General features: G+C 43.6%; 1 protein-coding gene across 1 annotated transcript in view; it reads right to left on the bottom strand.

The window, feature by feature from the left end:
• The window catches only part of LOC126336038 (voltage-dependent T-type calcium channel subunit alpha-1G-like), a 741513-nt gene that overhangs the window by 394811 nt on the left and 321639 nt on the right, over nt 1–25063 (bottom strand). Inside the window, exons 10-11 of the mRNA XM_049999518.1 lie at nt 14778–14885; nt 14664–14720 (exon numbers count right to left, since the gene is read on the bottom strand). Coding sequence (XP_049855475.1) covers nt 14664–14720; nt 14778–14885 — 165 coding nt within the window. The remainder of the gene's footprint in view (nt 1–14663; nt 14721–14777; nt 14886–25063) is intronic.

Here is a 25063-nt window from a genome sequence, read left to right on the forward strand (position 1 = left end):
TAGCGCATTACATGAGAGAATATGCACCTGGATATGACTCTAATTCTGTTATGCTTTGTGAGTAGGAAAGTAGAGTAGCCAATTTTATACTGGTGCAATAATGTATTGGGAAACAACAGCGTAACGTGAGTGGCGTAAATTAACACTGCATCTGCACAATGAAAGTCAGCATCAGCTGAACAGATCACCTTTATATTATACACAGTCTTACTCTTTTCCTTACTCCAATAATTTCCCTTTTACGTTTCTTTGTGAGTTCTCTCTGCAGTTGGTTTTGAATTCTGTTACTGATAGTAAAAACAGAGGCGAGATTGCTCCTAAGTTGAATGCTTCCCATTCTGATTACAAAGCTTAAAAGTGTATTGTTTCTACACAGTGTCTTCTTGCTATAGGGTATGCAGAGGGTAGGTCAAGTGAAAATTTTATCAAGCCTAATAATCGTTAAAAGCAAATCTAAAAATTGAATAAATAATAAATTCTTCATTAGGTTGTGCTCCAGATATTTTTAAAAATTAATGAAATAAAGAGAAGTTTTAAAAACCGACATACCACCACAAGTAATATAAGGAACGAGCAAAACGTTTCCGTTTTGGGGGTTTTGCTGCAGTACATATGCAACATAGTGCGACTTCAGCACCAATACATAAGTACCAATATGCAGGCTAAGGATTAGTCTGGCCTTCGCGTCTCTCCCACATGCATGTAGTAAAAGCGGAAACTTGAACTATAGCGACGTTGTTATCAAATGAGTCGAAAGAGGACCAAAGTGCTGTAATCTCTTTCTTGGCTGCCGAAGGACAAAAACCGGTAGACATCCACTGGAGAATGAAGAATGTGTATGAGGCAGCATGTCTGTCAAAAACCATCCTTGTGAAATGGTGCGCCAAGTTTCGTGCTGGTTGTGATTCGAAATAAGACGTCGGTCCATCTTGGAGGCCAGCCGCATGCATTACAGAGAAGTGGAAGGCCCTCGAGCACCCAGAACATAGTACTGTTCTCTCCCCATGCCATATCTCGTATTCAGTCTCCGAAAAAAGACTGTTTGTATCAAACGAGGATGTGCAGCGAAACAGTTACGGACTTCTTCACACAGTGCGTACATTGTTTTACCAAACGGGTATCTTCAACGTGGTGCATTGGTGGGATGATTTCCTCAGTGCTCGTGGAGATTTTGCCTGGTGGGGATAATGGTTATGGACTGTACGGCATTCAAATGGAAAATTTCGATCGCCACTTAGTACATGAATAGCTTCGATAATATAAAGTTCTGTGAATGAGGAATTTATGTAACACTTCAACGTTTTCTATTTCGTTTTCACAACGAAAAAAGAGAGTAAATACTTTAATTTTTGTATATCATTCTGTTGAAATTATACAGAAGGCTGTGTTTAATTCCTAAACACAAACAAAACTCTGCAAGTAACAGAATGATTACTTGTTTCCTTTCAGACTCGGTGTTATACCTTTACATAACACACCGTTTTCCACTTATTTGAGCAGTTTGGACCCAGGATTCCAGACGTGCACGGGGATATTAACAGATCATATAAATTTCTAAAGAACATACCTATTTTTCAAGGTATATGAGGGGTAGTCACAAAGTTTTAATTGTAATCTAGAAAAATTTAGTTATGTAATTAATTTTTTGTTTGTCTGCAGGTACATGACTGTAGTCGTGTTACACAGTTCCGCAGCATACCGCTAGAAGAGTATCATCTGCATAACATGTATCCCACGCATATCACTTATGTTGTGTTGGATTAAGTGGCCTTTACATTCACAAGATATCACTGCTCTTCAGTGTTTCAGATACGTAGATGGTAGCGAAAGGATTGCCATTGTATCCATGTAAATGATTTTATATTCCACTACACTATGGGCAGCCAAACACATCTTTTCACTATCCCAGTGTTACACAGCTCTGATGTGGACGACATTGTCACGAAGACAAGTATTGTTGTACTTATTTTGATCATTATAGCTGAGGAAACTGTGTTTCCATGCTCATTGTAATTGTTATATGTGTTTCAGACATTTTTAATATGACGTTCTTCCTCCCCCACCAGCCGATGTCCAAATCCTTGCATTACAGTAACTCAGATGCAGCTGATGCCATCACGCTTTTCCAATGCTATTAGCCCCATCGCAAAGTGTATTGCATCATTGGAACGAGGCAAGACATGGCAGTAAGTGAGAGTGTGAGAGTCAGTGGCACGATTACACATGCATTCAAGCACACTCTGGCAATGTCGGACTCCAGTAACTGAAAGTCATATAAAAAAGAAGCATGCTTCACATCTCCCTGGCGCCATCATGACGCTGTTTACCCATTGTTTTTCCCAATTACTTCAGATAAATGTTAGGCTAGACCACTTGTCAGTCTAGGGGCACTTCGTTTCCCCTTCCTTTCAACAAATGAACCCGTGCTTTCATTCTAATGACCTCCAGGTCGAAAAACAGTTGAGGTCTAACATTATTTTACAAACTGACTGTATCTATCTTTATTAGTACTCTGGTGCTGTGGTTTAGCAGATTGCCCACAAGAACAACGTTGCTTGTCAGTGTCATCTACAGGCAATTTCATGTGTGTAGAACGAGGGTTGTGGCAATTTCCTTATTTCTGAGAACTTCTGAAGTAAAGTGGTCAGTTAAATCTGCACTATATTAATATCCACCAATTCTTTCATTGTATAACGCCCCGACCTCTAACCAATGCATGCTGTGCTGTTTATGTTCAACTGTATAGAGAAGAACATTCCAGTCATGTCCCACAAAATTTAAGGTGTTAAACAAGATATTCGAAAGAAATGAACAGTAAATAAATGGAGTTCATTAGGACTTTGTAACTATCTTAAGCATGGGAACTATTGTCTTGCTTTGGTGGTTTTCCTTTTTGCCCAACTTCAATGGTAATCGTTGGGAATCAGTTCTGGCATTGTATGTTTAAGGTAATAGTTGTTTAAAATTGATGCTGGCATTGCTTGCTTGCCAGATTTCCGCATATATCCCCTTCTCCTCCACATAGCATTGCCAGATTTCTAGTGGAAAAATCAAAGACGGCACACCCAGCTGACTTGCGCTAGTTGAAAACCCAAGGTTGTGGAAATAGATCACCAGCCCACTTGTGCTGCTTAAATATCTAATATAGTGGGAATAGCTCACTTCAACTAAATTAAAATAGTGAGAAGTTCTTACTGAAAAATTCAAAATGTCAGAAATGGCGAAAATTGGATCAATTTTCAATTATTTCCTGCTATGATGGATATCTCCAATCTGTACTAATTAAATATCAAATTTGATTGGGTTATTTCACTTATCCAGAGTTAAAATTGGGGTAACCTGGCAGTTGTAAAAAATTCGTTGTGTGAAAACTAGACCACTCTCATGACGTAAAAGAGTATCACTGCGGCAGTAGCGGTGGCTTCAGCGAGATCTGAACTAGCCTTGGCAGGTTACAAATTGTTCACCTCGCCTCTAAAGGATAGTTTGAAAAAGGCCCCTAAATTTCAATTTGTTCACTGCTTCCACCACTAATCCTCCACATGTTAGAACAACACATGCTTTTCACCAGTAGTTCAATGAGTACTCAAGATAAAGGACATAATTACTTCGAATGTCACGTACAAAATGAATGCATGAGATGGTAACCATGATGTGTTGGGCATGTGCTCGGAATGTTAGATACACCTGTGATAATCCACGAATGCTGATTAAAGATCTGTGCTATCTGCCCTTGACTGGAGTCAGTTACAATTCCAATAATTACTCGGGGGCAAACAGTGTTAATCAATCAGATGTGCTGTCAGAAAAATATGTGACGAGTTATGAAAACTTCACTGACAATCTATAACGCTTCAGTATATTGGGTGTGTGTGAATTTGTGCATGTGTTTTGCATGCATATTTCTACAGTAATTCCATTCCCCCTCACCGAAAGGACTTCTTTACCATCTAATGCCAGTGTTAGATAATGATGATGACTATGATGATGCTGATGTCAAAAACCATAGCATGCTCCCAGTACGCACCTGAAAGAGTAATACTGAAGTAATTTCTTCATAGGTGCCAAAAGAATGAACCGTTCTGCTAGTTTTCATTGTGCAATATTTAAAAAAATTCCACCCCATTAACTTTTAGTGCAGATTGGACGATTACAGTAGTAGCACACTGTTTTAAAATCATTTCATTTTGCTTGTTGAAGGTGTGAATCATAACAAATGAACTTAGGACAATTAGTGTGCTGTTATCGCCATACTGCATATTTATGTAGTACCACTGGGCTAAGTCCACTGTCTATGGCGCTTCCCATCGGAAATCTGGCGCTGCTAAGTGGGGGTGGAAGAAAAGGAGGACAGGAAGTTTTCATTTCATTATTTCATTAACAGTACAGAGGAACCCACCGCCTTGAAATGTAAGGTGGTTCGGATACTTCTGAATCTAACAGCAAAGACTTCTCATTGTTACAATCTTATTGGTATGAAGTTGTTAATGCTTTTTTGATAATATAAAGAACATAATATATAAAGATTTCTCTGAATGCTTAACAACTGTTAAGTGGTTCCATATAATTTGTTACTACCTAGTTGATGAGAATATAATTTATATTATACAAATGTCAGGAAGGTGGAAAATCTGTCAACAAAGCTGAGTGCTTCAGAATCAGCATTTAATAACTAATGACGTTCAGATTTTCTACCGGCATTTAGTCGCCTATGCCTTGGTTTATTTAAACATAATTTTACATTTTGCGTCACACGTTTTAAAGCGTTATTTATTAAATATTACTAAGAAGCTGAAGCGCCTGAGTGGTTTTTTATGTAAATAAAAGTCCATTCGCCAGAGATCACAGCTAAAAGCATAATTTTATAATTTCAGTTTTCAACCACTCTCTTTTAGTTTTTTTCTACTATCAGACTTAACTGATCGAGATGACGCAGGAGAAAACTTTTAATTGGAGTGTAATGGGGTTCAAATACCGCTCTTATCGTCTTCATTTAGGTTCCCCATGACCTTCTATTCAATTGATATAAATCTCTGGGCTGAATTATTTCTTTACAAACATACCAGTCAATACCGTGCTGAGTTATGGGTCCATTCGCAATGACCCTTAGGTTGTCAGGCCACAAATTACAAAACGAATGGTCATCATTATTCTTCACGTAAGTATCAAGGGTCCTTCAGAAATATGACTGAAGATACGATTATTATAATGTTATAGCTCAAATCAACAACTGACCAGTTATCCTTACCGAAAGTCCCATGTTCACAATTAAGCTTTGTCTCATTATGGTGTTCTTGCACTATCTGTCAGTAATGGTTTATTATGGGTGTTTAATATCTTGCTACTTCCGACCATTAATATTGCATCAAATCTCTAACTGTGTCACGTGGATGACTGCAAAGAGTTCTTGTGCGATAACGCATTGAGTTTTTGTTGGCACAGTTCCACACACCACTGCATAATCATACTCTGTTAAAAGCAATTGTGGGTCACAGAGTTGGACGTTGCATTCAGAAAGAGCAACTGCAATCAGCATTTTATATATTTATTTGGCTTTACAAATGTAAACCCACCGTCTTGGAATTTGTATGGCGGGCCGAAAGTTTTACTGACTGTCATTTACGAGTTCTTTTGTAAGCATACGAAAGTAAAAATATACATGTAAACGATGTTTATAGCATACAGACATTGTTGATATAAAACTATATATAAAATGAAAGAAAGAAAATAAATTTTAAATCGTAATGCTTAGGAAGAATAAACATAAGATAAACGAACACAAATGTGCAAAATAAAGGCTGAATACCTATTACCACAAACATTATCTTAAACTAGTAGCATCAACGTCAACATTAACGGGAAATGAAACAAGAAACATCCTCCCTACCAATCCCTCTATGTAAATTGGTATAATTTGAGTAGCTACGATTAACAGCCTTAAGATATGTTCCATTAACGACTGAAACGCCAAGGGAAACTAGGAAATGCGGGGGGTATATTTCTTTCTTGTATGAGCCTACTGGACGTACCATTAGTAACCGGTTTGAAACGAACAGACAGTGAATCGTGACAAAGTAACTAAGAGGCATTGTTTAAAATTAGCCAATACAAGAAAACCGTAGTACGTTTCATTTCATTTTTATTTTCCGTTGTCGCTGTTTTCGGGTTCTGTATCCCGACAGCATTTTATTGACATAGTTCTGTGACTCATTATATTTCTTTTGATAGATGCCATTTCTATTGCCATACTGTCACGTTAATGTCAAAGGAATGGAAAGTTATGTATAACATTTATCTGAAAATTTGATTAATTTTGTTGTGTATTACTTGTATTTTAATTAGTTATGTGTAAATGTTGCTGTACAGATTTTCGTGTGTTTGTGTTGGGTGTCTGGGAAACTGAAATGGTTACCAATCTCTGAGTTTTCATAGATGGATGTGTATAGCATTCCCAGATTACCATCGGACCAGATCAACAATGGTTAATAAGGCGGGCGGTTTTGGCCCATCCTTACGTCTCGGAAAGGTACGTTCTACACGTAACACAAACCAAAATTGAACCTCAAAGGAGATACGAAGTAAGATCTGCTATCCCTATAACGCAGCAATGTACTTGAAATACGCTTGTGATGAAGCAGATTGAACACAAACACATAGTGGGTAATTACGTTAAATACTAGGTGCGTCTAACAAACTTGGTGAATGGTCTAACGTGTGATGAAGATGCATGCTTGCAGAAACATTGCATAACACGAAACACATTTAACACAAAGCAGAATTATCTTCTACAATCAGTGGATGGTAAGGAGGCTGAATACTTGCGTCGTGGACCAACGGAGCAACGCATTAACATGAAACATTTTTGAAATCGTGGAAGATAGCCGAGCAGATGGTTACGATGAAGCTGCAAGTGCGCAGACAAAAATAGGGAGCACGAAGGTGGTTCAAACAGTTCCGGGGTGGATCACGCTCACATTTGGATTAATCGTCAAGAAGATTAGCAACAAGTAACAATGAACAAGTGAGGCATGCGAGTTGTACACACTGAATAACGAGCAGAAGCCAACACAATTGGAAAACAGGTGAAGATCTCGCTGAAATGTGTGACCGAGGCCTGTCTGCGATCATTTCAATCTGGAGTAAGGCAGTCAACTATCAGACTTGCGCTGCAGAGCTGCTTTGCATTACATTTCGACTGTTACTGAAAAATGTGGAGCATCAGTGCCTTGACTTAACACAAAGTGGTCTTCACTGACGGCAGATTTGTAAGCAATAACATAAATACTAAAGACGTATTATGTTTACATGTTGAGTTTTATTTGCCTTATGACACAGTTCCACGATCTCATTAGACTCCTCTTGGAAAAAAAATACGGTGCCTCCCAGATTTTTATTCAGATCTAGCGGAAGAAACAATGTTACAATTTGTCTGTGTTTATCATAAAACAGGCGAAATGTCTGAAAATTTTTATGACGGTTTTGAATCAATAAAAAATTAAAAACACAGTTGGAATAAAGAGTAATATCTAGTATGAATAAATTCATGAAATCTGAAAATATGTTTTTACTGTTTATCTTGTTATATTTTAATTTTTTATGTTGTAGTTTGGGTTTTTGAAGTATTGGTAAAATTCTTTACAGTTTGTTGGTAATTTCGTTTCCTCATGCGCAAATTTTTTTCTTTTTAATTATTGAACATTTATGCAAAAATTTGTTATCCTGTAACTCACTGGTGAGCGGTAACTTTATGTACATAACACCTCCTACTTCTCTCCCCACACATTCCCCAGTTTCGACGTACTGCTCAGCGAGATGTTTGGATATTCCCTCTCATTATTTGAACACCGAGACAGACATGCACGGTGACGAAATAATGAGTGTTATCGACAGGGTATCTCAAGGTGGTACCGCATTTCCGGATTTTTGGAAGGCTTTTGGCACAGTTTCTCACAAGCGAGTTCCAATCAAATTGCATGCTTAGGAATATCGTTTCAATTGCGCGATTCCCGTCAGAAGCGTCATTGTGTTGTAGTGACTGACAGGAAGTCATCTAGTGAAACTGAACTGACTGTTGGAGTACCCTAGGGAAGCGTTCTCCGTCTATGTAAACGATTTAAGACACAGTATGAGCAGTCCTCTTAGATTGTTTACAGATGGTACTGTCGTTTACCGTCCAGTAACGTTATTAGAATACAAAAATGATTTAAAGAAGACGTTTCAATGGTGCGAAATGTCCAAGTTAGCCATAAATATTAGCAGGTGAGAGATCCCCCACAAGAGTACTATAAAAAATTCCGTTAAACTGGGGCTACACAATAAATCACAAAATTTAAAGATCGGCGAGGCACACAGAAAATGTTGTGGGGAAGGCGAACCAAAAATACTTTTTGGTAAAAAATTTAGAAGATGCCTACACGATGGTTGAACGTCCTCTTCTGGAATCCTTGCTGGATAGGATTAATGGACATCGAAAACGTTAAAAGGGCAGCTCGTTTTTTATTATTACGAAGTAAGGGAGAAGTTTCACGTTATGATATGCGAGTTGGACGGCCATCACTAAAGCAAAGGCGTTTTTCGAAATTTCAGATACGCGAAAATATTTTTTTGACTGCACTTCCGTGGTGAGAAATGGCTATCGTAATAAAGTATGAGAAATTAGAACTTGAACGGTAAGATTGAGGTTTCCATTTTTCCCAAGTACTATTCAAGAATGGAACGGTCAAGAAATAGTCTGAAACTGGTTCCATGAACGGTCTGCAAATAAAATTTGTGTGATTTTGCAGAGTAATCACGTAAATGTATATACAACGTATCCAGGCTTAAACAGTTAGTGTAATTTTATACATGCACCGGGTGCCCGTCTTCAGAGTTGTCAGGCGCGTTTTCTCCGACGTTTCGGCGGATGTTTGCAATTTTGTTTTTGCAATGTGGAGCTGGCGTTAGCCCAAGGAAATTCTGCTCGTCACGTCCTTCATGTGACGGAAAGCGTCGGTCTTTTTCCCGTCACAAATAGCATGATTTTTAAAGCGTAATTTCACTCGGACCATTCGATAGAGTGGTCCCCAGTTAGTTTAGTCAATATTCGTTTTATCGATATGTGTTAACAGTGACAGTAAGATACGATGAATAACCAGTACTCCAGGAGCGAGCGAGCAGCACTGCTGCACGGCAGTAGCAGGCAACGCGGCGAGGGCTGGAGTACTGCTTAAAACACATCATGAAGAGGATTTATTTGGGCTGACTCCAGCTACACGCCGGAAAGTACTGAAACGATTGCAAATGATGGGCAAACTGAAACTGGCCCGGTAAATGTTTCATGCACCTTGAGATAGACAACCCAATTTACATGGTCCACGTGTGGTGTAGATGGTGTAAGTTGTGTTTTCTGTTTTGAGATGCGTGAAATATTTTCCGACCAATATTATTTGGCCCATCCTGACATATTTATTGACATAGTAGGGTTGGGTTTCCTGTATATTTTTCATTTTTGTAGATGTGAAGATAGGCTTCAATGGCCGAAACGAGTAATCAAATTTACAAGGTTGTTGTCCACCGGAGTAGCTGGGTAGTAAAGTGCTCACCTCCCATACAAGTGGTCCCGGGTTCGATTCCCGGAGGGTTGGAGACTTTCTCCACTCGGGAACTGGGTGTTGTGTTGTTCTCATCATCATTTCATCTCATCACCGGCGCGCAAGTCGCGAGTCGAATGAAATAAGACTTGCACTTGGCGGCCGAACTACCCCGAATAGGGGCCTCCCGGCCAACGATGCCATACGCTCATTTCCATTTACCGGATTGTATTTAACGGTATCTGTACATAAGGTCCATTTAGGGCTGTAATTGTTGTTTGGCAGCGAAATTTAGTAGATAAGCTAACGCTTTAATGCTAACCCAATTTACACTTGAAAAAAATTCCACTGGTGCAAGATGAAAATCTTGCACTGTAGACTGTTTTATGACGGCGTTACATCCACGTTCAAATATGGCAAGCCATAAAGTGAGTGAACAGTATGGCTGCCGAGAAGAGAGACCGTGCGTTGTTAGTAAAATTATTTTATGTGAACGGCGGATATTATTGTGCTGCATTGAGAGAATATCGGCAACGGCCTTGCCGCAGTGAACACATCGGTTCCCGTCAGATCACCGCAGATCACCGAAGTTAAGCGCTTTCGGGCGTGGCAGGCTCTTGGATGGGTGACCACCGCGGCCACCATTGGCTGTTGGCATTTTTCTGATTGCACTCAGCCTCATGATGCCAACTGAGGAGCTACTTGACCGAATAGTAGCGGCTCCGGTCAAAGAAAACCATCGTAACGAACGGGGGGAGCGGTGTGCTGACCACATGCTCCTCCTATCTGCATCCTCAGCTGAGGATGACACGGCGGTCGGATGGTTCCGATGGGCCACTTGTGGCCTGAAGCCAGAGTGCAAAAATTGGGAGAATATCGCGTACTGAATGGTTTGAGGAGAGGCCCAATGTCACTATAAGGGTTAAAGAAGAAGACAATGAAATTCGAAAACATGGATGAGCTACGCATAGCATCCGGAAGAGGGTGACGTCGTACCCTGGTGAAAGTTGTTCACGTAAGGATCGAAACTGATGACATATCTCCAGGCAATATTGCACCGAGAGATGAGGCACGTTTTTCACTAAAGAGTGCAGTGAATACACAGAACTGCCGAAGTTGGGGCTTGTTGTGCACAAAGGGCCATTTCACTCGCCATATGTGACTGGTGGCGTGGATTCATAAGCACATTTGTTCTTAGTCCGTCCTTTGGAGAGAATTCACCCAGAGTGCCTGTCAGATGTACTGTGACGTCTCCAAACTATCGAGACCTTGTACAGCATGTGATTCCCACTCTGGATATTCGCGTCTGTGTGGAAACCACTCTTTTCATGCAAGAAGGGTAACACTTCGTGTCGATTGCCCAGTGAAAGATCTGTTTAATACAACTTTCCACGAACGTGTTATCTCCAAAGATTTTTCAGATGCATGACCTGCAAGATCTGTTCCATGTGGGTTTTGGCTCTGGGGACATTTGAAAGAACGCTTTTATCAGGGGCACGTTAGGTCTCTACCTGACCTGAACGGCAGTGGGCAGTGCACAGGACCATGTTGCTCAGATTCCACCGGTACTGTTGCGAGTAGGCGTTGACCACCGCGTTTTATGGATGTCGCATGTCGTTGATGTATCTGGTGTTCATACTGGGCGAATTGTGTAACCGTCAGTTCATAATAACATCAACATTGTGCCTTTCTCAGTTGATAACCTTAGGTTAGTTTGGGACAACAATCACATAATAGCGTTTAAATAAAATTTCAGTCAAAAGTGTAGTCAAATTGCGGAATTTTCATTTAAAAAACGTTTCTCACTTGTTTTCTGCCCACGTCCTGTTAATAACTCATTGCACCATTGTGGCTGATACAGCAGCCAGTGTAAGATTTCGGCAAAAAATGCAATGTTGGTTGCAGAGAATTTTGTTTTCAAATTCGAATTACGCGCTTTGCTGTGTAGGAATTTGTACACAACGGTAAGGACAGGTGGGCTACAGAGTGGTCCAGCAACTTTCGTCGTAGCAAAGTTGGGTACGAGCAGGGATGATTAACGAACAAGCTGACACAGCAAGCAGAAGATGTACTTAACTTGTATTTCTCCATGTGGACGAAAGCTCATTACAAATAATGCAGAATCCAGCTCTCAATGTCAACAAGGAAGATACTCCCTAAAGTAAGCACAAACAACGGCGTCGTAGCTATGAGGATCCCAGTGCAAGTGGGCTGAGTGGTTGCTGCCTGCCGTCCTATACCATGGCGGCAGAGGGCGCTGTAGTCCAGAGCCACTGGAGTTGTGGCTCAGTGGGCATACACCATTGGGTCTGCCTGATCCCGTGTAACCGCTATCAACGTCTAGCCGAAACTTGCAAGTCTGTTACCAACGGTGTCGATATCTGATTCACCTTTCGCCTGTGGTAGGTATCTCTAGATTATAAAATCTTGTCCCACCACACACAATCCATGAATATGATTACACGATGCAGACACATCGCAAACTGCAATTAGGATATCAAAAAGTTGAAAAACCTCATTGCCTGTCAAATGGGTAGACAGGCATTGGTGATTTTCAACTTTTTGGTATCGTGGTCGCATTTTGCGATGCATTCGCATCGTGTGATCATTCTTACGGATGGCGTGCTCAAGGACAAATTTCTGTAACCTGAGGATGCCCACCAAAGGCGAAATGCGTCATCGAAATTTGAAAATAAGACCTCCTCAACGAAGACTATATTTTTATCTCACATTTCTATGTGTCTTTCCTGCATTCACAGCGCCGTATTTGCACCTTGTGGCCAAAATCGAAACAATTTTTTTCCAGCGGGGATGGGGGCCGCAGTAACGAATTAGAATATCTACCAAATTTCACTGCCATACGATAATTTGAGTGCACATTGGATATCTGTGAGTAACTGCATTTCAGTAATAATATGCTGGTATTACATCGGATTTGTGACGATAATAAACGGCAGCGTAAAAGAAACTGGTGTAGGCTGGTGTATTCAAATACAAGGATACGTTAAATGAAACAACAAGTTAACAGGGAGAATACGGCGCAGTGGTTGGCAACGCGTATATGAGACAAGTGTCTAGCGCAGTTGTTAGATCGGTTACTGCTGCTAAAATGGCAGGTTATCAAGATTTAGGTGCGTTTGAAAGTGGAGTTATAGTCGGTGCACAAGCGATGGGATACAGCATCTCCGAAGTAGCAATGAAGTGGGTATTTTCCCGAACGACCATTTCACGAGTATACCGTGAATGTCAGGAATACAGTAGAACCTCAAATCTCCGACAGCGCAGCGACCGGAAAAGATCCTCCATGAACGGGATTAACAGCGACTGAAGAGAATAGTTCAACATGACAGAAGTGCAACCCCACCTGAATATGCTGCAGGTTTCAACGTTGGGCCATCAACAAGTGTCAGCGTGCGTACCATTCAACGAAAAATAATCGATATGGGCTTTCGGAGTCAAAGGCCCACTCATGTACTCTTCATTACTGCACGAGTCAAAGCTTTACTCCTCGCCTGGGATTGTAAACGCCGGCATTGGGTTGTTGATGACTAAGATTTTCACTCTGCAGCGGAGTGTGCGCTGATATGAAACATCCTGGCTGATTAAAACTGTGTGCCGGAGCGAGACTCGAACTCGGGACCTTTGCCTTTCGCAGGCAAGTACTCTACCATCTGAGCTACCCAAGAACGACTCACGCCCCGTCTTCACAGCTTTAATTCTACCAGTGTCTCGTCTCCTATCTTCCCAAACATGTTGCCTGGTCGGATGAGTCTCGTTGCTTCCTTCGGATCACGGGGTCCCGGGTTCGATTCCCGGCCGGTATAGAGATTTTCTCTTCCCGGGGACTGGGTGTTCGTGTTGCCCTCACCTTTCCAGTATCATTCCTTGCGAGACTGGACTGTGTTCAGATTGAGGAAGTGTACGGACGCTGATGACTGCGCGGTTGAGCGCCCCGCAAACCAAACATCGTTATCATCATCATCATCATCATCATCATCATCATAGTTTCAAATTGTATCGAGTGGATGGACTTGTACGGGTATGGAGACAACCTCATGAATGCATGGACCCTTCATGTGAGCAGGGGACTGTTCAAGCTGGCGCAGGCTCTGTAATAGCATGGGGCGTGTGCAGCTACAGTGATATTGGACCCCTGATGCGTCTAGATACGACTCTAACAGGCCCACATGTGTACCCTTCATGACTGCACGACACAAAGCTTTACGCCTCGCCTGGGCTCGTAAACGCCGACATTGGACTGTTGATGACTGGAAACGTGTTGCCTGGTCGGATGAGTCTCGTTTCAAATTCTCCACAGTTCGTAGTCTAGTGGCTAGCGTTGCTACCTCCAGATCACGTGGTCCCAGGTTGGATTCCTTGCCGGGTTGGAGTTCGTGTTAATCTCATCATCCCATCATAATTCATGAAAAGTTGCAAGATTGAACTGTGTTCAGATTGGGAAAGTGTACGGGCGCTGCTGAGCACGCAGTTGAGCGCCCTACAAACCAAACATCATCATCACCGTTTCAAAAGGTATCGAGCAGGTGGACGTGTACGGGTATGGAGACAACTTCAGGAGTCCATGGACACTTCATGTGAGCAGGTGACTGTTCAAGCTGGTGCTGGCTCTGTAATGGCGTGGGGCGTGTGCAGTTGGAGTGATATGGGACCCCTGATACGTCTAGATATGACTCTGACAGGTGACACGTACGCAAGGATCCTGTCCGATCACGTGCATCCATTCATGTCCACTGAGCATACTGCGGACTTGGGCAATTCCAGCAGGACAATGCGACACCCCACACGTCCAGAATCGCTACAAAGTGGCTCCATGAACACCCTTCCGAGTTTAAACACTTCCGCTGGCCACCAAACTCCCCAGGCATGAACATTATTGAGAATATCTAACGCGTTGCAATGTGCTGTTCACTTCTGCGTGCTACGTTATAAGGCAGGTGTACCAATTTCTTTAGCTCTTCAGGGTAGGTTAGTAGTATTTCCGGTTCTCGCAAATAGGGCTGGAAAGAAGGCACAGAGCTTTGTGAGAAACGTGAATAAACTGGGGGCGGTGGACGGGGGGGCGTGCGGGCTCACCTGTCGCAGCGGCGGCGGCTGCGGCGCGGCGGGCGTCCAGACGTTGCCGTCGCCGGTCTGCGTCATCTTCTCGCTGGAGCAGACGTTGCGCGCGGCGCCGCCCGCCCCCGCGGCGCCCCCGGGGCCGGCGCCGGCGCCTCCGTGCAGCAGCACCACCTCGCTGAACATGACGCTGGAGCGCCGCCGAGGGCCGCCCGGCGGCGACAGCAGCCCCGGCGTCGCCTGCGGGTGCACGGGGCGCGCTCGTCTCAGGGGAACGCTCTAGGATTTAACGTCTCGTAGAGAAGGAGCACTCGAGCTCACGTGGGGGAAGCATGGAGAAGAAAATGGACGGTGTGCTTTTTAAGGGTAATATCCCTGGCATTTGCCTTAAGCGATTTAGGGAAACAAAACCGGTTGTCCAGACAGAAACATGAACAGTTGCCCTACCAAATGTGAGTCTGTTGTCTTGGCATTGCGTCACACACCGTCAGCTGGCTTGCGGAGTTTGGATGTAGATGTAGCAGTGTATCAGGTACCCCAAATATTTGTATATACTGAGTCCTCCACTTGTCTGTGTGTATTATGTGGTGTCACCGTCAGACACCGCACTTGCTAGGTGGTAGCCTTTAAATCGGCCGCGGTCCGTTAATATACGTCGGACCCGTGTGTCGCCACTATCAGTGATTGCAGACCGAGCGCCGCCACACGGCAGGTCTAGTCTAGAGAGAGTCCCTAGCACTCTTCCCAGTTGTACAGCCGACTTTGCTAGCTATGGTTCACTGTCTACATACGCTCTCATCTGCCGAGACGAGAGTTTAGCCTAGCCTTCAGCTACGTCATTTCCTATGACTTAGCAAGGCGCCATATTCAGTTACTATAATCTGAACAGATAATATTTGGAATCATGTACCATCAAGAGCGACGTTTATCATTAATGGATTAAAGTATCAAACTAATTCCGTCCGCTTTCTCAATTCTAATTCCTTTTCATGTTCCAGACCTCACGTCAGTATAGTCCTTCCCTCCTCAAACCAGCCTGCGTGAGCTAAACGCGTGCATTTCGGCCTCCTCTCGTAACACGGTGTTGGCTCTTCTGCCAACACAACATATGACCCTTTCCAGTTTGTGGTGAAAATAGAGTCAATGATCTGTTCCATTACAATAACCAGCAAATAATATTGTAAACATCACAATGTGAACAAAGTTCTGACGCCACAACGATGCAATTGCCAATTGTTCAGTCCTGATAAATCTAGAAATAATTCATTTTTTGAAAATAAAGTGTGTTTACTGTGTTGATGTTGTGGCTACTAGCATATATAATTAATAGAATTACATAAAATAAACTGACATATTAATTAAATATTTTGTAAAATTCAGTTTTACTATTTCAGTCTGAACTTTCAAAATAGATGTCCTTATCAGATAGTAAAAGATTGAAGGAAGCAGTAAGAAAATTTATATCTTTTACATGAAAACTAATCACTACTCACGAATTTTTACAGTATATTTTCAATATCAGCATAATCTGCAAAATTCTGTATCAAATATGACAGAATTGAAAAATGGCCTTCTTCTACATTAGATGCAGCTGGAGAAGTCACGTTGGAAAAGCAAACGAACAGTCAGAACGATTTTAATAGACACTGGATACGAGGGTCGTTCACAAAGTAATCTAACACTTTTTTTATATACTTATATGGATATGGGTTATGTTCTAACGGACATGTAAGAAAGAACAGACACCATTGATGACCTGCAGCCGTCTAGAACGAAATTAGAATTATGTATTAATACCTTCAGCTGCTGAAGGGCTTTGATATACAGGGTGTTACAAAAAGGCACGGCCAAACTATCAGGAAACATTCCTCACACAGAAAGAAAGGAAATATGTTATGCGGGCATGTGTCCGGAAACGCTTACTTTCCATATTAGAGCTCATTTTATTACCTCTCTTCAAATCACATTAATCATGGAATGGAAACACACAGCAACAGAAAGTACCAGCGTGACTTCAAACACTTTGTCACAGGAAATGTTCAAAATGTCCTCCGTTAGCAAGGATACATGCATCCACCCTCCGTCGCATGGAATCCCTGATGCGCTGATGCAGCCCTGGAGCTTTCAAATGCCCCCATAAATGAAAGTCAAGAGAGTTGAGGTCAGGGGGCGTGAGGCCATGGAATTGGTCCGCCTCCACCAATCCATCGGTCACCGAATCTGTTGTTGAGAAGCGTACGAACACTTCGACTGAAATGTGCAGGAGCTTCATCGTGCATGAAGAACAAGTTGTGTCTTACTTGTAAAGGCACATGTTCTAGCAGCACAGGTAGAGTATCCCGTATGAAATCATGATAACGTGCTCCATTGAGTGTAAGTGGAAGAACATGGGGCCCAATCAAGACATCACCAACAATGCCTGCCCAAACGTTCACAGAAAATCTGTGTTGATGACGTGATTGCACAATTGCGTGCGGATTCTCGTCAGCGCACACATGTTGATTGTGAAAATTTACAATTTGATCACGTTGGAATGAAGCCTCATCCGTAAATAGAACATTTGCACTGAAACGAGGATTGACACATTGTTGGATGAACCATTCGCAGAAGTGTACCCGTGGAGGCCAATCAGTTGCTGATAGTGCCTGCACAGGCTGTACATGGTAGGGAAACAACTGGTTCTCCCGTAGCACTCTCCATACAGTGACGTGGTCAACGTTACCTTGTACAGCAGCAACTTCTCTGACGCTGACATTAGGGTTATCGTCAACTATACGAAGAATTGCCTCGTCCATTGCAGGTGTCCTCGTCGTTCTAGGTCTTCCCCAGTCGCGAGTCATAGGCTGAAATGTTCCGTGCTCCCTAAGACGACGATCAATTGCTTCGAACGTCTTCCTGTCGGGACACCTTCGCTCTGGAAATCCGTCTGGATACAAACGTACTGCGCCACGGCTATTGCCCCGTGCTAATCCATACGTGAAATGGGCATCTGCTAACTCCACATTTGTAAACATTGCACTGACTGCAAAACCACGTTCGTGATGAACACTAACCTGTTGATGCTACGTACTGATGTGCTTGATTATAGTACTGTAGAGCAATGAGACGCATGTCAACACAAGCACCGAAGTCAACATCACCTTCCTTCAATTGGGCCAACTGGCGGAGAATTGAGGAAGTACAGTACATCCTGACGAAACTAAAATGAGCTCTAACATGGAAATAAAGCGTTTCCGGACACATGTCCACATAACATATTTTCTTTATTTGTGTATGAGGAATGTTTCCTGAAAGTTTGGCCGTACCTTTTTGTAACACCCTATACATCAACGGGGAAAGGTGAAAATGTGTGCCCCGACAGGGACCCGAACCCGAGATCTCCTGCTTGCTTGGCAGACGCTCTGTCCATCTGAGACACCGAGGACACAGAGGATAGTGCGACTGCCGATGTCCGAATGAACAGACACCATATCTATATAAATATATAGTCCTGGCAATACCCGCCATGACCTTCCTCTTCTGTGCGGATGCACACATATTACCCGAACTCTTACGGGACTTGGTAAGAATGTCTTCAACGTATAATGAGTATATTGGGTAGGGACACTACGAATTTAGAGTTTGTGCATATAAGGTGAGAATGTGGCTCTCGCGGGAGGCATGCGCGAGGTAGTCTCTGCAATCGTACTATCCTCTGTGCCCTCGGTGGCTCAGATGGGAGCCGGCACGGTTGCTCAGCGTGTTCGGTCAGAGGGCTGCTCGCCCTCTGTAATAAAAAAAATGAGTGAAGGAATCAACGATCAACTTGAACGGATGTCTTGTGACGTCCGCCCAGACCAAACGCAACGAACAATACCGAACAAAAATGGAAAGAAAAGACGAATAAAGCTTCTGCCATGCAAGCAGCAGATCCCGTGTTCTAGTCCCGCTCGGGGCACACATTTTCACCTGTCCCCTTTGATATATATCAATGCTCCGAAGTAGAAGAAGAAGAAGAAATTTCAGAAAGGAAGAAAGAGATGTAATAATAAGCCAGATATACAGAGGATCTGAAATCTCGGCTGCCATCGTTTTGAGAACAGTTAATAGCGTGTTCGAAATGGCTTCATCGTTAAAACGATTCAAGTTTGAAAGGAGTGTCTTCTTAGTCGTGAGACGCACTAAAACACAGAAAAGCCAGCCGCTCTGACGGTTGATACGGCGCCAGGGCAGGGAACTTCTGTGGCCAAAGGAAAGTGGCCAGTCTCTATGGCCCATCAGGCTAGAATTATACGCTCTTCCTTTGGAGGCATAGGTATATTAATGAGTGACAGTAACTGGTCTTTAAAATGCCTGGCCACCATCACTTCTGCCCATTGTGTGAGAACTTCTCGGAGCGACTAGTAGCTGCCGACTCTACACCGCTCGAGACCGCATTGTTCTATATTCACAGCCATGCTGTAGTGAAGTTTAATTGTTCGTTACTTTGAATACATGTCAGTAATGTAGCTCGATTTCCGTCGCCTTTCCGTTCGTTTGGTCATCGTGAGTATTTGTACATCTATATTCCGGAAACTATCTACAGTGTGTGGCGGTGGGAAGTTTGTGTACCACTGTCACATCCAATTTTCCTGCTCCAGTCGCGTATGGCTCACGGGAAGAACGATTGCTGATGAGCCCCCATGTGGGCTCGAATCTCTCTAATTTTCTCTTCGTGGTCTTTTGCCGAGTTATACATGGGAGGAAGCAATATACAGGGTGTTTCAAAAAGGACTTTACAATGTTGAAAATTCATATAAATTAATTCATAGCACTTACAGAGCTGATTGTCGTGTCAGTTTTCAGGGAAATACATCAAGTTTTGTCTCGCGTAGTTCGCTAGTGCCGAATCGCACCGTAACGAGCGCTAGCAGCAGTTGTGTTAAATATGGCTGACTTCACTGGATCCGAGCGTGCTAGCTGTGTGTTTTGGTTTGATGAATCAAAGTCGGCGACAACAGTTCAGCGTAATTTCAGTACCAAATACGCTAAAGATCCTCCTAGTAGGCCTACAATTTATGAGTGGTATGAATGTTTTGTGGGTATAGGGAGCTCGGTAAGACATGGGAAATCGTCAGGTCGTCCAAGCACATACACTCCTGGAAATGGAAAAAAGAACACATTGACACCGGTGTGTCAGACCCACCATACTTGCTCCAGACACTGCGAGAGGGCTGTACAAGCAATGATCACACGCACGGCACAGCGGACACACCAGGAACCGCGGTATTGGCCGTCGAATGGCGCTAGCTGCGCAGCATTTGTGCACCGCCGCCGTCAGTGTCAGCCAGTTTGCCGTGGCATACGGAGCTCCATCGCAGTCTTTAACACTGGTAGCATGCCGCGACAGCGTGGACGTGAACCGTATGTGCAGTTGACGGACTTTGAGCGAGGGCGTATAGTGGGCATACGGGAGGCCGGGTGGACGTACCGCCGAATTGCTCAACACGTGGGGCGTGAGGTCTCCACAGTACATCGACGTTGTCGCCAGTGGTCGGCGGAAGGTGCACGTGCCCGTCGACCTGGGACCGGACCACAGCGACGCACGGATGCACGCCAAGACCGTAGGATCCTACGCAGTGCCGTAGGGGACCGCACCTCCACTTCCCAGCAAATTAGGGACACTGTTGCTCCTGGGGTATCGGCGAGGACCATTCGCAACCGTCTCCATGAAGCTGGGCTACGGTCCCGCACCCCGTTAGGCCGTCTTCCGCTCACGCCGCAACATCGTGCAGCCCGCCTCCAGTGGTATCGCGACAGGCGTGAATGGAGGGACGAATGGAGACGTGTCGTCTTCAGCGATAAGAGTCGCTTCTGCCTTGGTGCCAATGATGGTCGTATGCGTGTTTGGCGCGGTGCAGGTGAGCGCCACAATCAGGACTGCATACGACCGAGGCACACAGGGCCAACACCCAGCATCATGGTGTGGGGAGCGATCTCCTACACTGGCCGTATACCTCTGGTGATCGTCGAGGGGACACTGAATAGTGCACAGTACATCCAAACCGTCATCGAACCCATCTTTCTACCATTCATAGACCGGCAAGGGAACTTGCTGTTCCAACAGGATAATGCACGTCCGCATGTATCCCGTGCCACTCAATGTGCTCTAGAAGGTGTAAGTCAACTACCCTGGCCAGCAAGATCTCCGGATCTGTCCCACATTGAGCATGTTTGGGACTGGATGAAGCGTCGTCTCATGCGGCCTGCACGTCCAGCACGAACGCTGGTCCAACTGAGGCGCCAGGTGGAAATGGCATGGCAAGCCGTTCCACAGGACTACATCCAGCATCTCTACGATCGTCTCCATGGGAGAATAGCAGCCTGCATTGTTGCGAAAGGTGGATATACACTGTACTAGTGCCGACATTGTGCATGCTCTGTTGCCTGTGTCTATGTGCCTGTGGTTCTGTCAGTGTGATCATGTGATGTATCTGACCCCAGGAATGTGTCAATAAAGTTTCCCCTTCCTGGGACAATAAATTCACGGTGGTCTTATTTCAATTTCCAGGAGTGTATAACGACATCCTTGAGCCAGTGAGACAACATTTTGTCAACAGCCCTACGAAATCGACCCGGCGTGCTTCTAACCTGACCTGAAAACCCCACATACGAATGTTTGGCGTGTGTTGAGGAACAGTTTGTATTTGAAACCGTACAGATTGACGATCGTACAAGCAATAAAAGACTTTGATAAAATTGCTCGGAAGAACTTCTGTGCGGATTTGTTAAATCGATTACGTGAGGATGAACGTTTCATGGATAACATTATCTTTTCTGACGAGTCGACTTTTCACTTAAGTGGCAAGTTTAGGACACCTTAGTATAGGATTTGAGTCAGTGAAAAGCCACATCAAACAGCGCAATATATTGGTGATAGCTCCAAACTGAACGTTTTTTGTGCATTGAGCAAGAACAAAGTGTACGGCCCCTTTTTTCTGTGAGAGAACCATCAACGGGGTAGTGTATCTGGATATGTCACAACAATTGTGGATACTACAGGTCGATGAGGATGACTAAGAACGAAATGTTCACTTCATGGAAGGTGGTGCACCACACCACTACTGGCTGACGTCCGGCATTTTCTCAGTGAGCGCTTTCCAGGTAATGGTTTGGCCATGATGCGCCAATTGCATGGCCCCCACGTTCCCCAAACCTGGCAATACTCTTGTGGGGATTCATCAAGGATATCATGTTTTTACCTCCTGTGCCAGTTTCTCTATCTGAACTTAGAGCAAGAACTTACCCCGCCACTGAGCAAGTTACACCTGCATTGCTACAGCGAGTTTGGGTAGGAATTGATTTCCGATGTGTGCAGGATAACCAACGGAAGTCACAAACAACATCTTTAGTTTAAGGTAAAAAAAAACCAACTTGATATGTTTCCCTGCAAAATAACACTAAACCCAGCTCTGTATCGTCTGTCAACAAATATGTATGAATTTTTAAAGTTGTAAAGTCCTTTTTGAAACATCCTGTATTAGTTGTCTTTTCTAGAAACGTATGCTCTCGGAATTTTAGCAGTAGATCCTATCGTGGTGCAGAACGCCACTCTTGCAGCGTCTGCGGCTGAGTTGAGTGATCATCTCGCGGATGCTTTCGCGCTTACTAAATGAAACTGTAATGAAACGTGCTGCTCTTCTTTGGGTCTTCTCTGTTTATCAATACTATCTGGCACAGATACGCAAGTGTCGGCCAAACGAATGTTTTGTAAACTACTTCATTTGTTGATGGATTACATTTCCGGAGAATTCTTCCAATAATACTGAGTCTGACATCTGCTTTTTACTTGGCCGTTTCGTTTCATATCGTTCCGTACGCATATTCCTAGATATTGTGTGGTTTACAGCGATCATTCTGCAACGTCCAATCGTACAATAAAGGATATTACTCTCTGTCTATTCGCAATACGTTACATTTGCTTACGTTGAGGGTCAATTGCGCCTCCCTGCACTGAGCGTCGATCCTCTGCAGGTCTTCCTACATTTCGCTAAAATTTTGTAGCGTTGCGTCATCTCTGTATACAACAGTATCATTCGCTAAAAGGATTATGGAACTTCAGACGTTATACACACATCAAAAAAAGTTTTGCATCACCTCAGTTCCGTGAGTTCCGGAACCTTTAAAGCAAATTGAAATGGAGAGCAACATAAACATCATTTCTGTGCTTATTATTGCTCATGAAAACCACACATTGCATGCTGTACCACCATACAGCGAGACTTTCAGATGTGGTTGTCCAGATTGCTGTACACACCGGTACCTCTAATACACGGTAGCACTTCCTCTTGCACTGACGCATACCTGTATTCGTGGCTTCCTATCCACAAGTTCATCAAGTACTGTTGGTCCAGATTCTCTCACTCTTCAACGGCGATTCGGAGTAGATCCCTCAGAGTGGTTAGCGGGTCACGTAGTCCATAAACAACACTTTTCAATCCATCCCAGGCATGTTCGATAGGGTTCATGTCTTGAAAACATACTGGTCACTCTAATCGAGCGATGTCCTAATCTTGAAGGAAGTCATTCACAAGATGTGCACGATAGGGGCGCGAATTGTCGTCCATGAATACGAATGCCTCGCCAGTATGCTGCCTATATGGTTGCACTATCGTTCGGAGGATGACATTCGCGTATCGTACAGCCGTTACAGCGCCTTTCATGACCACCAGCGGCGTCGATCGGCCCCACATAATGCCACCCAAAACAGCACGGGAATCTCTACTTTGCTGCATCGCTGGACAGTGTGTTTAAGGTGTTCAGAATGACCGGGTTGCCTCCAAACACGTCCCCGACGATTGTCTGGTTGAAGGCATATGTGATACTCAGCGGTGAAGAGAACGTGATGCCAATCCTGAGCGGTCCATTCGGCATGTTGTTGGGTCCATCTATACCGCGCTGCATGGGTGCAAAGATAGGCATCGCCATGGACGTCGGGAATGAAGTTTATTATCATGAAGTCTTTTGCTCACAGGTTGAATCGTAAGACGACGTCCTGTGGCTGCACGAAAGTATTATTCAACATGATGGCGTTGCTGCCATGGTTCCTCCGAGCCATAATCCGTAGGCAGCGGTCATCCACTGCGGTAATAGCCCTTGGGCGGTTTGAGCGAGGCATGTCATCGACAGTTCTTGTCTCTCTGTATCTTCTCCATGGTTCACTCCGAGACGCCTGGACACTTCACTTGTTGAGTGTTGAGAGCCTTTCCTGACACAAGGTAACAATGCGGAAGCGATCGAACCGCGGTATTGACCGTCTAGGCATGGTTGAACTACAGACCACACGAGGCGTGTACCTCCTTCCTGGTGGAATGACTGGAACTGATCGGCTGTCGGACCCCCTCCGTCTAATAGGCGCTGCTCATGCATGGCTGCTTACATCTTTGGGCGGGTTTAGTGACATCTCTTGAACAGTCGAAGGGGCTGTGTCTGTGATACAATATCTACAGCCAACGTCTATCTTCAGGAGTTCTCGGAACCGGGTGATGCAAATCTTTTTTTGATGTGTGTATATTAGATCGCGTTTATACGAGGGCTTGATAAAAAGTAATGCCTCCGTATTTTTTGTGTGAAAACTCATAAAACTTTTTAAATAGAACAAACGTCATTAACATTCTACATTTTTATTCTTTACGTCTACATAGTTTTAGGGAGTCGTGCCTCAATTGGTAATAACGGAACCCTTATTGGATCTCTTTGTTGTTCTTCAGTCTGTCAATTTGACTGTTAAAAACCCTTTTCATTAGGAACAGGTGGACGTACCAAGTTGAAATTTAAGTCACATATTGAAGTGTATGGTCCCTTGGGGGTGTAAAAAGTTGTAGCAATGCAATCGAAAGATACAGCCATTTATGCCTTCTGACAGTCGCAAACGCACTCATCGACTCTTGAAGGGTACTTCCCTCTGACCTGCAGTGATGAAATTTGGCAAGAAGTAAGGTTTCACAGTACAAGTAAAGGAGAAAAATCCAAGCATTGTTAATTTTTAATTATAACGAATGAAAAAATGTTTCGTTTGCCGTTCGTTATTCTATGTCCAACTTTAAATTTAAACTACTTGTATCAGTAGTTCTGCATTCAGGCTGACTGGGTCGCAATGGTAAAAGTCAAACATCAGGTAAGGAATGATTTTTATTGCTCATATAACGCGTTTAGGAATTTATCCATCATCAGATATCCAGGAAAGATTCACTGTACTTGGGTATGGTGTTTCGCATACAATTTGGAAAGCCATGTCAACGTGCAGTAATTGCTCCTGGATATCTGATGGTGGATAAATTCTGAAACGTGTCATATGAGCAATAAATTCATTCCTTGCCTGATGTTTGACTTTTACCACTGCGAACCAGTCAGATTAAATGGAGAACTACTGATTATTATAAAAATGGTAGCCTGCATCT

This window comes from Schistocerca gregaria, chromosome 2 (assembly GCF_023897955.1).
Source record: "Schistocerca gregaria isolate iqSchGreg1 chromosome 2, iqSchGreg1.2, whole genome shotgun sequence".
In the NCBI taxonomy this organism is placed as follows: domain Eukaryota; kingdom Metazoa; phylum Arthropoda; class Insecta; order Orthoptera; family Acrididae; genus Schistocerca; species Schistocerca gregaria.